Source organism: Seriola lalandi, unplaced genomic scaffold (assembly GCF_002814215.2).
Source record: "Seriola lalandi dorsalis isolate HSWRI2012SDOR001 ecotype SW California unplaced genomic scaffold, Sedor1 jcf7180002054921, whole genome shotgun sequence".
NCBI classification, from domain to species: domain Eukaryota; kingdom Metazoa; phylum Chordata; class Actinopteri; order Carangiformes; family Carangidae; genus Seriola; species Seriola lalandi.
The window spans coordinates 1,355,512-1,372,626 of NW_019525473.1; the positions used below are offsets into that span (position 1 = coordinate 1,355,512).

The 17,115-nt window shown below is 43.6% G+C and overlaps 1 protein-coding gene across 2 annotated transcripts; it reads left to right on the forward strand.

Moving 5' to 3' along the window:
• Positions 1-1,473: 1,473 nt before the first annotated feature.
• Positions 1,474-16,817, forward strand: mtmr7b (myotubularin related protein 7b). 2 transcript variants are annotated; one of them, XM_023431398.2, is made up of 14 exons: positions 1,474-1,737; positions 2,547-2,672; positions 3,710-3,872; positions 4,108-4,265; positions 9,290-9,418; positions 9,522-9,656; positions 9,813-9,945; positions 10,088-10,197; positions 10,411-10,536; positions 10,754-10,803; positions 11,608-11,808; positions 13,052-13,186; positions 13,440-13,566; positions 15,189-16,817. In XM_023431398.2, the coding sequence occupies exons 1-14, from the start codon at positions 1,714-1,716 to the stop codon at positions 15,543-15,545; spliced, it is 1,974 nt and encodes a 657-aa protein (XP_023287166.1). In that variant the 5' UTR covers positions 1,474-1,713; the 3' UTR covers positions 15,546-16,817. The 2 variants fall into 2 exon arrangements, with proteins under 2 accessions (XP_023287166.1, XP_023287168.1); XM_023431400.2 differs by having other exon boundaries at positions 13,440-13,615; positions 15,189-15,353.
• Positions 16,818-17,115: the final 298 nt, after the last annotated feature.

Genomic DNA, 17,115 nt, shown 5'->3' on the forward strand with positions numbered 1-17,115 from the left:
AAATCAGTAGTTACTGCGATGAAATCTTTGTTAGTTTTTTTCCCCTTACCACACTACTGCTACCGCATGCAATATAAATCAAAGTTATAATTTACCTAGAAACGTGCGGTGCTTTTGGATCAGGTGTACGCCGAATTACCCAGAAGACTATGTGGACATTTACAGGTGAGGTGTTCTTTTTATAGGAGCTGCCAACGTTCCTCAATAGTCGAGCCAACATTACATAGGTACAGTTTAAGTGGAGTTTGGCGTCAGCCTGGTTAACCAGTACCAGGAGAGCTAAGGAAGCACACACTGTAAAGTCATTCATGCACAACGTTGAAAGAAATATATAACTCTGACTTACCGCCGTTCGTGGTCTGTGCACATTTATCCAGGGCAACCTGCTGCGCGCCACTTTCACCTGGATACACCCCGACCACGGGACGACACCTCCTACACCAGGCTTCTCTACATCCCATCAAAGATGTGTTTTATGTCTGAGGTGCATGTTGATCGGTGTTAACTGCAGTCCTCCAGTTTGATCGGCTGAGTCACGAAGGAGCGTGCGCGCACACACACGCACGCACACCTGAGACACGTAAGACTATGGAAACAGTAATCCTCACCTCTAGCTCTCTGCATGTTGAAGGAGGGGTTGGTTGTCAACAACCCTGGCACAGTGTTAATAAGAGATGTTTTATGTTAGTCACTTTCTCTCATTTCAAAATTAGATGCTAAACTTCCAGAGTATCCAATTTTTTACTGCAGATGAACTTTACCTCACCTGCCTAGTTTTCATCTCTCACACCACCATCTAGTGGCCAAAAGAAGACTGACAACTTACAGTGGTGAAAAAGGTGACGATAAAAACTTCAAGTGATTAATCTAAAACAAAAGAAATTAAGGCTTTTGGAGCATTTTGAGATGTGCCCAGGTGTTCAGAGCCTGCAGACTCAACTATGAAGACTGAAGCTGTATTCGTGATATAATTTCTAATGATAAATAATAATAAACCTAAACACAATAGTGTTGATGTTAGAGTGTTAGAGCTAGTGTCAGGGTGTCAGTCTCGAGGCACACTGATAAAAGTAAAAGTGTAAAACAAGAACAAAAATTCAAAGTAAGAAAAAACAGGACACAACAGAATACAAGTTGCATGTGTATTTTATCTTGTGATATTCAGTAGAGACGAAATGATAAAATGAGGACTCTAAGACTCTTCATCATGGATCAGTGAAGAGCTGCAGAATAAATAATAACAAAATAACACGAGATACAAACCTTAACAAAACAATATGTTTTACTAAGGTGTGAGTACGTGCAGTTCTTTCAAAATAAACCTCGGTTTCGCACAGATACATTGGCAGAGCCGATTATGGGATGGATGTGTGTGAGACTCCTGCTGAGGATAAAGTAAATAAACCTGAAAAGACTTTGTTTTATTTTGAAAGGTATAACCGGAGGCTGGGTGTTTTATTGCCGTTAACGGGACAGCGGAGCAGGACGCAGGAACGCAGCGGGTATCAGCGTCGGTGTCGGAGACAGAGGGAGGACCGGGACTGTTACAGATCAGAATCCCGTTTCCTCCAGGTTAATCCGGATTTAGAAGGAAACCATGGAAAACGTTACCGCGGCTCGTCTGATGAGGTGAAACTACGAATTTGACCGCTGAGGGTAGAAACCGCAAAACACTGCTGCTCTTCTTCATCTCCACCATTTTGGTTGTCAGTGATGGAGCACATCCGGACGCCCAAGGTACCGACACACAGCATCTCAGCGCCGATGACTCGGCTCTTTGTCTTTGTCCTCCTCTGCTGGAGGAGTCAGATGTGTGTTACACGACCTAGTGTCTGACCACAAACTGACCAGTATCTGACCAGTAACTGACCAGTATCTGACCAGTAACTGACCAGTATCTGACCAGGATCTGAGCAGTATCTGACCAGTAACTGACCAGTAACTGACCAGTATCTGACCAGGATCTGAGCAGTATCAGACCATTATGTGACCAATATTTAACCGGTATGTGACCAGTATCAGACAAGTATGTGAGCAGTAGCAGAGAGCCGTCCTGTGGTGACAAGAGACATGATGCTGGTGTCTCTGTGTGCACCTGCTCAGTAATATAAGTCATCCACCGTGTTCACAGTGACATCACAGTGACATCACAGCCTGTCTGCAGCTGACGTTATGTGTCCGATAATGGACTCAGTAACTGTAGGTCAGTTCCTGCTGCCACAGACGTTTGATTCATGTGGGCCTATCCTCCTCCTCCTCCTCATCATCATCATCATCATCATCATCCTCAGAGTCTGACTGTGGTTGTAATGGAGCTGAGATGAGTTAGTATGGATTGTACAGTATGCAGACATCTGTATACTGATACACACATTACAGTAACACTTGTACATGTCGGTACATGACGTGTGTGTATGTGTGTTTGGAACCAGATTACTTTAATTGAGTGTTTGAGCTGATATTACAGTGTAATGATGTGAGTGGGCAGGCATGCTGTGTCTTTTTAATGTGTGAATTTGTCCGTCTCTGATGTCCGTCTGTGTCAGGTGGAACATGTGCGTCTCCTGGACCGGTCCTCGGGCCAGAGGAAGGCCAGCATTGGGACTCTCTACCTTTCTGCTACACACTCCATCTTTGTCGAGAACAACCCTGAGACACGCAAGGAGACGTGGGTAAGCTGAGGCAGGAGGTGGGGCTATGGGAAACTCCTTTAACATCTGGGTAACGTCCGTGATAATATGAACTGTATATCTCTTCATTGTTATCATTATCATGTCTCTGCCTGAGTGAAGGATCAGAAAGCTTCACCTAAAGTTACATCTCTCATGTCCCACCTAAAGTGTGACTGACAGGCTGATCATATGTCTCTCCTTCATCCACCACCGGGAAACAGATGATCTGCTCTGATTTCACTGTGGAGAGCAGAGGCAGTAGAGAGAAAAGAGTGCTGCAGCAACTGTAGGGGGATGTAGCGTGGACACACCTGTGTTTGTGAGGCTGCAGACAGATTGTTACCAGTTGCTTAAGATAGATATGAAATATGATCTGCAGAGGAGGTTTTATTGTGACAGTTAAAAGCACTGGACAGTGACACTCAGGCTTCATCGTCAGCTACAGAAACAATAACAGCTGACCTGTTCAGATTCATTCTCTAAGGCTGGATGAAGAACTCAGTGCAACTCAGATTCAAACTCGCCAAATGTTTGTTTATTACGCAAGTTTAAATAAACAGGAAGTTCAGGTAGTGCAGCTACAACATATTAGTCTGTAGCTCCTCCTCTTCCTCTGTGTTATGTCAAGAACTGTGAGTTGGACAATCAGATCTCCTGCAGGAGGCAGAATAGGAGTCTGACCTGTCCCTCTGGACTGGACTAGATAATGAAGGCATCCAGGGAGGTCAGATTTCACCCGACAGGCGCCAACTGTGTAAACTTACAGGAATAAAGAAGACAGGTTTCAGTTAGCTGCTGTAAAATGACAGCAGATGTCTGCTTCTTCCTCTTCTTATTCTTCCTCTTCCTCACCACATGGCTTTTACTTCCTGTGAGAAAAGGCCAGAAGCATAAAGTGATGTTGACACTTTTCTGGAATATGTCAGATCACAGTGACGTGGTGTGAGTTAGTTTTTATATAATGCTAATTGATATTAAGAGTCAGAAGGATCTGAACATTGTGTGTGTGTGTGTGTGTGTGTGTGTGTGTGTTCCAGGTGTTGCACAGCATGGTGAGCAGTGTGGAGAGGCCGGCCAGCAGTCCTGCGGGGAGCCAGCTGATCCTGCGCTGTAAGGACTTCCGGGTCTTTTATATCCTGGTCCCTCAGGAAAGAGACTGTGTGGACGTCCATGCCTCACTGGCCAGGTTGTCACGACCAGGTGTGTTTGTGTGTTTGTGTAAGTGGGTTGTTGTGTCATGAACAGGTGTGTTACTTTTAAACTTGTTAAGATGATTTACAATGATTCTCTCCTCTTTCTTCTTCCTCCTCCTCTTCCTCCTCCTCCTCTCCTCGCTCCTCCTCTCCTATCTCCTCCTCTCCTCCTCTCTCTTCTTCTCCTAATCTTCCTGTCCTCTCTCCTCTCCTCCTCTCTCCTCTCCTCCTCCTCTTCTCAGAGAAGTACATTGAGCTGTACTGCCTCTCCTTCAATCCCAATGTGAACAAAGAGGAGAGGGAGGAGTCATGGAACTTCATCGACCTTGTGTCAGACTACAAGAGGATGGGAGTTCCTAACAACCTGTGGGTGACGACAGCAGCCAACAGTGAATACAGGGTCAGTCTTTGTTCTAAAGAGAACAAGAGAACTTCTACTAGTCATTACTGTACACACTGTCTGCTCTGCAGTTGTCTGCCTTGTACCAAGGACATTTATAGGGTCATAGATAAGATAGGTCCTTATCTGGAGGAACCTCCTCTAGTGGAGCAAACAGCAGCATGTCCACCGATAAATACTGAGCCATTTAAACTGCTTTAATTACTGAGGTATTTAAATAACTTTAAATACTGAGGCAATTAAACTACTTTAAATACTTAAATTCTAAGGCATTTAAAATACTTTAAATACTTAAATACTGAGCTATTTAAACAACTTTAAACACTTGAATTCTGAGGTATTTAAACTACTTTAGATACTGAGATATGTAACTACTTTAAAAACTTTAATACTGAGATATTTAAACTACTTTAAATACTTAAATACTGGGGTATTTAAACTACTTTAAATACTTAAATACTGAGGTATGTAACTACTTTAAATACTTAGATACTGAGGTATGTAACTACTTTAAATGTTGTTGTTTGATCAGTTAACCACTTGAATTATGATTAATTGCAGGTTTTGAAGGATGTAATATGAAATCGACATTTGTGTTGTTCCTTCCTGTCATTATTAGTGCCATTAGGTTTAAAGGCTGTTTCATTTAATGTTTTATGGTCATGGTGGAAAACAGTTGTGTGAGTTCATAGGTAAACTCTAGATAAAATAATTCAGAAGTACCATGGAAAATACTTCTCTTCTCTAAAGTTGAAACAAAGGAGAAGATGGGCCACGCCCCGGAAACGTGCGCCAGCCCCCAGGGGATAAAACAGTAGTGATCATTTCACACATTGTTCTTAGTTATTGACTGTTAGCAACCGGCTCTTAGCAACCGCTCTTACTCATTGCTTTTTGCCATTACACACTTAATTGTTTTGTCCGCCTTCTTTGTTCTTTCTGTGCCACATGCTCCAACTTTTTCTTTGTCTACATGCGCAACCTTTTATTTTTATAAGCCAAGTCAAAACCAACTGAACCAAAACAGCCTAAACAGAGTAATTTTTGTAACTTGTAACATGTAATTACTATCATGTTTTTCTTTTTGAAGATTTTTGACAGTTTAGACTAATCTGGCCAACGCCAGTCTCCTCTAAAGTTATCCAGCAAAGATTAGAGATTATTTCGCATCAACCAGGCAGATAACACGACCTGCCCACGACCGCCTGCAGAGAAGCCTTCAAGAAATCAAGAGTTCCCGAGACAGAAAGTCTCCTGGCAAACTCCACCAGAGCTGAACCGCTGACACACCGGCAGATGACACATCTACCCACGTCTGCCTTCAGAGAAGCCGACCAGAAATCAAGAGTGCCTAAGACAGAAAGTCTCCTGGCAAACTCCACCAGAGATGAACCACTGAGACACCGCAGAATCCGTCACCGTGATAACGGACAGGAGAATCCACCTAGATCCCGTGTCTCCAGGGTTACCACAGCAACCACAGCCACCTGGTTTCCAGCCAAACTCACAGTAGCCGGTCTTAACACTCTGCTCATGACTGGGTTGATGTCGAAATATAGTAATATTTAACCATCAAATCTCATTCGTAGACCTAGACCTATCATAATCTGTATAGCCATAGCCATAGCCATATTCTCTCCCACCATTGCCACATTCATTCCATTATTATTGTAATTGATCTGCTTGTTTGGAGTCAGATCGGTGTTGAAAAATAGCTGTTTTTGAACGTCGCTTTGGTTTTGTGAATAGCCTGCGGTTTGAGTAGAATGCAATATAATTGTGTTTGTTTGCTGTCAAGTCCCAGAGGACTTGTGTTGAAAAATAGCGGTTACTAAAGGTAATTGTTGCTCGGTGAACACCCCCGTGGTATAAAATGTGAAAGGAAAAGTAGTGCTTGCTTACTTGAAGTCCCAGAAAGGAATTGTGTTAAAAACATTGTGATTACTGAACGTAACTCCAACCCGGTGAATACTCATACAGTCCAAATTGTGAATGAAAAGTGCTAGTGCTTTACTGAACGTGTCAGACTGGACTTGCATTGAAAATGCTTAGAACTTACTCAAAATAACACCCACTCGCTAAGCGTGCTTGAGGCCGCTGCGCCTCGCCGTCTATTGTTTGAGAGGCTATAGGCCTTAGCAAAGAAGTTTCTCTGTCTGCGCTCTGAGTGAAATGAAACGCTTTCTACCTGCCTGACGCAGGTCTATCAGTGGGCGGTACTAAGGGTCTATTACTGACGACACCTCACCTCCCTCTCCTTTCAAAACAAGCTGATAGAAATTTGGTCATCTGGTGGTGGATTTGGTTACCTGAGTTCGAGGATTGAATTCAAACAATGACTGTGTGCATGCAACAGATTGAGATCTAATGCTGTCAACTTTGTCAATTCATAATTTGCTATGTCAAAATCTTTTTTGCTAATTACACTATTGAATTAATAAGTGTTGTGCTATTGCTAACACTAGTAACAGCATTAAGAAAAACTATTTTAGACAAATAGTTACAATTGTTGTTTCCCCCCCTTCAGTGTAAATCCCTGTAGCCTACTAACTCCACATTTTGACTCGTTATCAAATTCTTATCAAATGTCAAATGTATTTGAATTTGAAATTTCACATGTACCCTTATGTGTCTTCACACTATCGTATTAGGGGTGGGTGATATAGCCAATATACTCAACACTTGTTCCACGTAGGATGTATAAAATGACAATATTGCGAACATCGAGTATAAATTGTCACATGATTGTTTTAAAACGCCAGCATGAAGTTCTCTTTGGTGTTTCTCTCCTCTGTTTTATCAGTCAGTGGTGGCCAGAGTACTCTTTTATGCTGCAGTGTTCTGGGGCAGCAACTTGTCCCACATGAACAAAAAGAGAATGGACAAGCTGGTCAAAAAGGTAGTTATATTATATATATATTATAGTTATATATTTTTTATGTCTGTCACATTCATATAAGGTCCAGACATTTAAACTATAGGCTAGTGAAAGGTGTCAGTTATTTATAATGTTGCTGGTATCATATCAGTATGACTATCAACAAATGTTTCCCTGTCTATTTTTGCTGGGAACCACTCGTCATGAGTGAAAAACAGACGAGATGCTGAATCTCTAGATCACACAAAACAGCAGCAAAGCATGAGAGTGTGTGTCTTTATGCATCAAAGGGTTAAATCGTGTATGTATGAAGTTCTATAGAGTAGATTTCAAATTATTGCGATATTGTGATATATATCGTGTATATAGCCTAAAAATACTCTTAGGCCATATCACCCAGCCCTATAACGTATCACTTCAAATTTAATTGTTTTCTCCCTTTAAAAGGCATTTTCCCCCTCATTTTAGTAAATTAGTAATTTATATACCTATAGCTCTAAAGTTTGCATTGCTTTCAGCTTCGATACACCAGTGTGGGTCCTTAACTGCCCAATTTTGAGTTCTATCCCTTTTGAATTCCAGAACATTTAGATTGGGACGTTCATAACGTGTAACTGACAAATCCATGCACCTAAATCAGCTCAGCCACACACCCTTCCAGAAGTTATTGGCCTACTAAATGGCAAAAACATTTTCTGCCCGAAACAACTTATAGGGACCATAAGTCTTCCAGACCACATTGGCCTGACAAAGTCAAACTTTTCCGCCTCAGATCCCCGCCGAAGTAGGTTCCCACCTAACCAATGGGAAAACTGTAAGGCTTGTGAGTATAAGTGAGTATAAGGGACAGAAAAGAAGTGCCTCAGAGTAATTTTTGTAACTTGTTATTACTATTACATTTCCTTTTTTTTAAAGATTTTTGACAGTTTTTAGACTAATCTGGCCAACGACAATCTCCTCTAAAGTTATCCAGCCCAAGTTAAGTGCATTAAAGTTTATTTCGCATAAACCCGCAAGAGCAGCAGACAAATAACACAACCTCCCAACGACCACCTGCAGAGAAGCCTAGAAGAAATCAAGAGTGCCTGAGACAGAACCGCTGAGATCCCGCGTCTTCAGAGTTACCACGGCAACCTCAGCCACATGGGTTCCAGTCAAGGGGTCCCCAGCTACAGCACAACTCACAGTAGGCCGATCTTAACTTTCTGCCCATGTATAGCAGAAATATAGCAATATTTAGTCATTAGAATACCTAGACCTTCCATTAGCTGTATAGCCATAGCCATAACATATTCTCCCCCACCATTGCCAACTCATCACACTGCTCATTTCATTATAATTTTCATCATTATGATTATTGTACATTGCATTTACTCTGTAGATAGTAGTCTAGTTAATAAACTTCTTTATTTACACCCAGCTGTTGTCCTGTTGTGTTCTTTTGAAGTAGAGACTGGAGATACATTGAATCGAGAAGTCACTGCTTCTGATATGAGATTGATCACATTACTCAATGAAGTAATTCAATGTCCTCCCTGAGGACTGGTGCCCCCTTTCAATGAGAGCACATTCTAAATTGTGGTGTTAACATAACAGCAGTCATGCTCCTTAAAGACTACTACAGCTAACATCACAACAACATCACATAATGATACCAAACACACAAATGTGACACCTGTACCTGTTTGCTAACTAACCAGTTTGGGTTAGCTTTCACAAACATTAGCTAATGAGACAAAATGATGCTGATGTTACAACCTGTCAAACAGAAATGGAACCACCTTTACATCTGTCGTCATGCCTTTCAACTCTTGGAGGTCTCTCCACCACAGTCGGACTGGTCATAGGGACTACCAGGACAAATCCCTATGGACAACCACAGCAGTGTAGCAAGTTTTGTGCAATGGTGCAGGCTGGTCCTAGGATGAGTCCAGATCTGAATTTGTCTCCCAGTCTCACACACACCGTCCTGCTGCAGCAGATACTCGCTACATCTCCAAATGTGGATTAATCCGCTGCTGAAAATAGTTCTCAGCAAATGTGTTAATTTACTCCCGTTTAAGTTATATTTGAAGACGACAATGCACATCTATTTCAGGTTCTCATCATCTGTGTAATAATGTCCCCCCCCTCCCTCCCCCCTCAGGTGTGTGACACCTACCCCTCAGAGCTGTTTGTTCCAAAGTCGGCCACACCCACCATCATCGATGGCAGCTCAAGGTTCAGGAGTCGAAGACGATTTCCTGCTCTGTCCTACTTCCACCAGGACACACTGGTCAGTGACACATACATACACACACACACACACACGCAGATTACAATGATGATGATGATGATGATGATGATGATGATGATTATGATGCTTTATGGCTGTATAGGCCGCAGTGTGCCGGTGTAGCCAACCTCTGTCAGGATTCAGTGGACGCTGTCAGGAGGATGAGATGATGCTTCAGGCTGTGATGAAGTCCAACCCTGGCAGTGACTACATTTATGTGGTGGACACCAGGCCCAAGGTAACGCGCACACACACACACACACACACACACACACACACACACACACACAGTAAAAAACATTTATGCACTAGGAGCAACAATATTCACATAAACAGCACTGTGTGTGTTTGTGTGTGTTTGTGTGTGTGTGTGTGTGTGTGTGTGTGTTTCCAGCTGAACGCCATGGCCAACCGAGCGGCAGGTAAAGGCTACGAGAACGAGGACCACTACACCAACATCAAGCTGCAGTTCATCGGCATCGAGAACATCCATGTGATGAGGAGCAGCCAGCAGAAGATCATTGACGGTGAGGAGGGTGTGTGTGTGTATGTGTGTGTGTGTATGTGAGCGTATGTGTGCGTAAGTATTCTGTAGTTACCTCAGAGAGCTGCTGTTAGTAAACACACAGTTTTCCTCTGACTGTACGTCTTCCTGTCTTCCTCCTACAGTGGGTGAGATGCGGTCTCCCTCCATGACGGACTTCCTGTGGGGTCTGGAGAACTCTGGTTGGCTCAAACACATTAAAGCCATACTGGATGCTGGAGTCTTCATAGCCAGGGTGTGTATACACACACACACACAGTCTCACACACACACACACACACACACACAATTGCAACTATCTGATTGGTTATAATAATTGAATCCATGTAAAAACTGAATCTTCAGACTCATGGATCGTGACCTTCACCATGTTACTGTATCTGCAGTGACACGCACCCACCTCACCTGTGTATGTTTACACCTGCGCTCTGACCCTCTCTCTCTCCAGGCCGTGGCTGATGAAGGAGTTAGTGTCCTGGTCCACTGCTCAGACGGCTGGGACAGGACCGCCCAGGCCTGCTCTGTGGCCAGTATACTGCTGGACCCCCACTACAGGACCATCACAGGACTGATGGTAACACACACACACACACACACACACACCACACAGAGACACATGCTCTTTACTCCTCCTTTTCACTCCTCTTCTTCACTCCTCACTCCTTCTTATTCCTCCTCTTCACTCCTCCTTTTTACCCCTTCTCTCCTCTCCTCACTCCTCATTCTTCTTCTTAATTCCTCCTCATCACTCCTCTTCTTCACTCCTCACTCCTCTTCATCCTCTCTTGTAGGTGCTGATAGAGAGAGACTGGGTTTCCTTTGGACACAAGTTTTCCCACAGGTCAGTAACTGTATTTTATTTTGACAGGTCAACACACTTGATTTCATGATGTCAGACAGTGACGTGTCCTTTCAGGGTAAGAGCATGAGATTTATGTGACCTCTGCAGTTTGTATTTAGAGAGTCAGTGGTTTATGTGACACAGCCTGTCCTGTAGGTCAACAGCAGAGACACAGAGGACACAGGAGCAGACAGAGTGACTGCTCCTCTTACTTAAAGCTGGAGCAGGCCGCTCTCCTGCAGCTCTCTCCTCAGATACACACTACATACACACATTTAAAGCTACATACAACACACTCAGATACTACAGGAACATGAAGGTAGCAGCCTGTTATCTGTCCAGATGAAGAACGCATGTCCATCTGAAGCTGGAACTGCTGCTGAAGGGGGTCCTACAAAGAATTGGACTAAAGTTCTGAAGAGTTTAGTTAATAAGAGATTTTAGTTTTTGATTTTGAATACATTTGCAAATCTAAAAACATGTTTTCACTTTGGCTTCATGAGAGTAGACATTAATAAATTATAAACATTAAATATTTCATTACTCATGTCATGACATCATGCTCTTCTGTGGAAGTGTGAAGATCTTCTTCTGTTTAGGTAGAAAGGTTCTATATTAATGCAGCCATTCATTATACATATACAGTATATTAATATAAGTCATGGGAAGGTGGTCTAAGACCTTTGGACCCCACTGTTTATTAATATCTGAACAATTCTTGTTTTTTTTTAACACGTTAACATAGTGAATGTTTTGTGAGTGTGTGTGGGGATGGACAGTAAAGAGAGAGATCTGTCCCTGTAGGTGCGCCCACCTGGATGGAGATCCTAAGGAGGTGTCCCCCGTTATTGATCAGTTCCTGGAGTGTGTGTGGCAGCTGTCAGAACAGTTCCCATGCGCCTTCGAGTTCAATGAGCGCTTCCTCATCGCCATACACACACACGCCTACTCCTGTCAGTATGGGACCTTCCTGGGCAACTGCCAGAGGGAACGCAGGGACATGAGGTAAGAAGGTCGTTAACACAGCTATAATCAGTGTTTTACAGTAACAATCTGAAAACAGTGTGACGAGAATAATAATTAGCTGAATCTACTGCTCTTCAACATGACAGCTAACCGTTAGCATACTGTCTGTTCAACATGACAGATAACAGTTAGCATACTGTCTGTTCAACACTTGTGATTATACTGAGTACACAGTTTACTACTTGTGAGTATACTGAGTGCACAGTGTTCTGTGAGTATACTGAGTACACAGTGTGCTGCATTAGAGTATACAGTGTACTACATGTGAGTGTACTGACTGAAGTATCTAATGTGAGACACAGCAATGTTCAGTCACAGAGAGCTGCCTATGACTCATAGCCTAGCAACAGCCTTGACAACGACACACTGATTGATTGATGCACATTCAGACCAATCAGTCTTGAATTCAGACACATGGTACATCGTTTGTTTTTATATTGTGTTTGGTGATAGTGAGTGAACATGATGTCTATGTAAAACTGAAAACAAGTGTAATATTATGATAATTATATTAATTGTGGTGAGAACGGGCTTGAAACCAAAACGTCTGGTCTCTATAAACTAGTTTATCTAATCAGCTCTGTTTTAGTTTGACAGAGATCAAAACCATAAAAAGTCAAAAGGCCTCACATCTACATCTCACATCCGTTACTTTTCACCTTCACTGCAGTTAAATAAGGATCCACACATTAAACAGTACTGAGTGACCTTATTTATGACGCAGGAAAATTACATCCATAACATCGATTCATTTTATCGGCGTCACATTTGTCCTTACCTCTGTGAATCTGTGGCACATTGGTGTGGGTGTCTGCCAGCTGCTTTGTGGGTAGTGAAGGCCTTTCAATTTGCCAAATAGGATAAAGAGAAGCAAACAGGGTGCAGACCTTAACTGGGATTCAGGCACATAAACCGATTGCCTCTTGAAGATCCAGAGGCAGATTCAAATCTGGATCCAGTGTCTGTTAGCTCCCTGATCCTGGTGGATGGATGCACTGAGAAGACATCTGATTATTTAACAAAGAACACCTGACAATGTTGCTGATTCCTGCTTGACAGCTAAATGATTCACGCAGCCACTGCTACAGAAACCAGACCAGAAAAGACCAGAAGAAACCAGACCAGACCATACCAGTGCTTGTCTCTCATAAATTGGGTTTGTGTGTTGTGTTTGTGTGTGTGTGTGTGTGTGTGTGTGTGTGTGTTGTGTTTGTGTATACAGGCTTCGTGAGCGGACTCACTCTCTGTGGCCTCACCTGTGGAAGGATAGAGCCGACTATACCAACCCTCTGTACAAGGCTGAGCTGAGCCAGAGTCAGGGCGTCCTGAGACCCAACACCACCCCCTACTGCTTCAAGTGAGTCACTGCAGCAAACACACACACGACACACCTGCTGTTGTAAGTCTGAGATGTAAATTATCTTACTGTTGAAAAGACAAATCAAATGCAGTTGTTCTGTGTATTTATTGTTATATTAAGATATGATAATACAGTATACTACATAACTTTATATTATATATTCTAAGACAGACAAACATCACTCCTGGAACATAAAAGTACATTTTTATGATACTGTCGAACATCATCTGTTGTCTCACCTGGTCCCCAGGATGTGGAAAGGTCTCTACAACCACATGGAGAAATCGATGCCTCCTCACCAGTCACCTGCCGACTTCCTGTCTGCCGTGAGGGAGGAGTCCCAGCAGCTGGAGGAGGAGCTGACCAATCACCAGGAGGTACCGCCAGGAGGAACCGCCCACCACCACCATCCGGGCTCCAGACAAGGCATACGGCACACAAAGACACCACCATCACCCAGACTGTGGTCCAGATCTTCATCAGTCCAGATCTATATCAGTCCAGATCAACATTAGTCTGGATCTACATCAGTCCAGATCTATATCAGTCCACATCAACATTAATCCAGATCTACATCAGTCCAGATCTACATCAGTCCAGATCTATATCAGTCCAGATCAACATTAGTCCGGATCTACATCAGTCCAGATCTATATCAGTCCAGATCTATATCAGTCCACATCAACATTAGTCCGGATCTACATCAGTCCAGATCTATATCAGTCCACATCAACATTAGTCCGGATCTACATCAGTCCAGATCTATATCAGTCCACATCAACATTAGTCCAGATCTACATCAGTCCAGATCTACATCAGTCCAGATCAACATTAGTCCACATCAACATCAGTCCAGATCCACATCAGTCCAGATCTACATCACCCCAGATCTACATCAGTCCAGATCAACATTAGTCCAGATCTACAGCAGTCCAGATCTACATCACCCCAGATCTACCTCAGTCCAGATCTACATCACCCCAGATCTACATCCATCCAGATCTACAGCAGTCCAGATCTGCATAACCCCAGATCAACATTAGTCCAGATCTACATCAGTCCAGATCCACATCAGTCCAGATAAACATCACCCCAGATCAACATCGCCCCAGATCTACAGCAGTCTAGATCAACATCAGTCTAAACCTACATCAGTCTAAACCTACATCAGTCCAGATCTACATCACCTTAGGGGCTGGTTTCACGAAGATATCTCAGACTGGTCGAGAAGGAGAGAAGGATTAGAGATTTTTTTTTCAAATCAAATTTTTCTTTTTATTGTTTCACTTTTCAAGTAAAATGTCCTTATAACTGCTGAATTCTTCCAAAAGACAAACATTTCTGAGCTTAACTTTAACTAACACAAGTGTGTAAGAACATCCCACCATGACGAAATTCTGTATTTGTCAGTGAGGGAGGAGCAGATCTGGATCTGTACAGTAACCAGTCACAGATCTCAACACCTTAAATCTGAATTTGACATCAAACATTATTTCTTGAGAAACTGAAATGTTCTCTCACAATTTTGAGTAGATGATGAGTCAGTCAGAGAAACAGAGAGAGAGAGACAGACAGACAGACAGACAGACAGAGAGAGAGAGAGAGAGAGACAGTCAGTCAGAGAGTAGAGAGAGAGAGAGAGAGACAGTCAGTCAGAGAGACAGGCGGTCAGACAGAGAGAGAGACAGGAATTCAGAGAGAGAGAGACAGACAGACGGACAGAGAGAGAGACAGGAATTCAGAGAGAGACAGTCAGAGAGAGAGACAGTCAGACAGACAGAAGGGGCAGTCAGACAGGCAGACAGACAGACAGTCAGACAGAGATACAGTCAGTCAGACAGAGAATAACAGAGAGACAGTCAGAGACAGAGGTGAAAACATGAGCTCATTGGTGAAAGTGATGATGTCAGCGAAGCATGATGATGTCATGAGGCTGCTACATGTGAAGGCGTGAGGCTGTGACCACTTCCTGAATGCTCTGTGTCTCTCCTCTGTGCAGAGGATAGCTGCCCTGACAGGGCAGCCAATCACGTGGGAGAAGATTGAGGTTCCAAGGAGGAGGAGGACCACCCACCTGCCGCAGAGACACTGTGGGCCGGACCCGCCCACCGCTTACACAGACCCAATCACCAGCCCTGCACAGGACACCGGTCATACAGTCTCCTCTCAACCAGCCAATCAGAAGGCTCAGACCAAGGACCCAACTCTCACCCTGCAGATAGAGCCACACACACAGATCAAGAGTCACGACCCTGACGACCTCTCCACCTGCAGCGACCTGGAGTCGGGCGTGGCCGACCTCAGCAGCCGCTCGTCCAGCGGCGGGGACTACGCCAAGGACCCGGAGTTAGAATGAGGACGCCTGTGCTACTGCCTGACTGGAAAACAGGGTGAAGGTGACAGAGGAAATGACAAGAGTCCTAAAAATATTTATTCAAACAGCTGGAGAGGAAGAGGAGGGAGGAAGATTAAAGATGGAAATTAGTTTCTCCTTTGTTTTCACATTAAAGAGAGAAACATCAGTTTCCTGTGTTTCAGTTTGAGAGGCTGCTTTTATACGTGATGTTTATTTATTGTTGTTTGTATTTAGTTTCAGGGATGAACTGTTACTGTGACACACAGGGGTCAGGGGGACGAAGATCGATGTGTCTCTGTAGTTGCCATGCTTCACTTTCCCTCCTCATCACCATAATTCAACATGATGATTCACTCTTCTTCACTGATAATCTCCTGTCACTCACATCATGTCTCAGCATCATGATCCCGGTCCAGTCTGGACCTAGTCAGGTGTGAGGGGCCAAGAGTTCAGCACTACAGTAGTAATGCAATTAGAGTCACATGCATATAATTGGTGTGTTATTGATGTGAAGAGCAGATGGGTGTCATGAGTCAGGACTGGGTAGATGTATGTGGTCTTGGTCCTGGATCAGGGGTCAGGACTGTGCAGATGTGTGTGCTCTGGGTCCTGGATCAGCTGCTACAGACAAACATGAGGTCTGAACACTGGAACCTGGACAGGGACTCAGATGAAGCTTTTGTCCTTGAACTTAAACCACCTCAGTCCAGTTCCCCCTCTGAGGGTCTGCAGGACCTGTATCAGGACATGTGGTGGTTCCTCAGCTCTGATGGTCAAAGAGAAACAGTGAAATACATAATGTTCCTGTAGCAGTGTGTAACATGATGTGATGATATTTACCCTCTGCAGCTCGTCATATGATGTTCCAGCTGTTGTCATGGAGACCATGTTTTACTGATATTTATTTGAATCAGCCACAAGAAGAACCTCTGACTAAGGGTCACCTGTCGGACTGGAGAAGCACAGGTGTTTTTGTGTGGTCCAGATCAGTGTCATGGGAACAAGACTTCACTGGACCTTCACCCAGCAGAGGGAGAAGAGATAAACCCCAGAGTGCTTCATCAGCTGGTTCTCACCGACTCTGACAGGAGGGACCGTGTAAAACCAGCGTCACTGACTGAGTCTCTGGATCTCCTCTCCCTCTTGTACATGTCCCCGTAGCCTGTGGTGTGTGTGTGTGTGTGTGTGTGTATGTGTGTGTATGTTTGTGTGTGTTGTGTATTCAGTGATGTAACAGATTGATCAATAAAAACACAGTTAAAGGGAAAAGAAGTGTAACACACTGAGTCTGAAGTTTCCTTCAACATCCTGCACAGGGGAAATTGTCTGAACAGACTGAAACCTGAGGCCTGTACTACGAAGCAGGATTTGAGGTCATGGAGGTAACTTCAGGTTTAACTAGAGTTTCAGCCCTACCACGGTGGTTCACTTGTTACCGGGGTAAATCACCATGGTAACTTACACTGAACTCCTAACGTGCTCTGACGCAGGTTAACTTCAGAGGATCAGATCAAAACCTGTCAACAGCCAAACTTCTGACCAATCAAATCACTGGAAAAACTGAGTCATA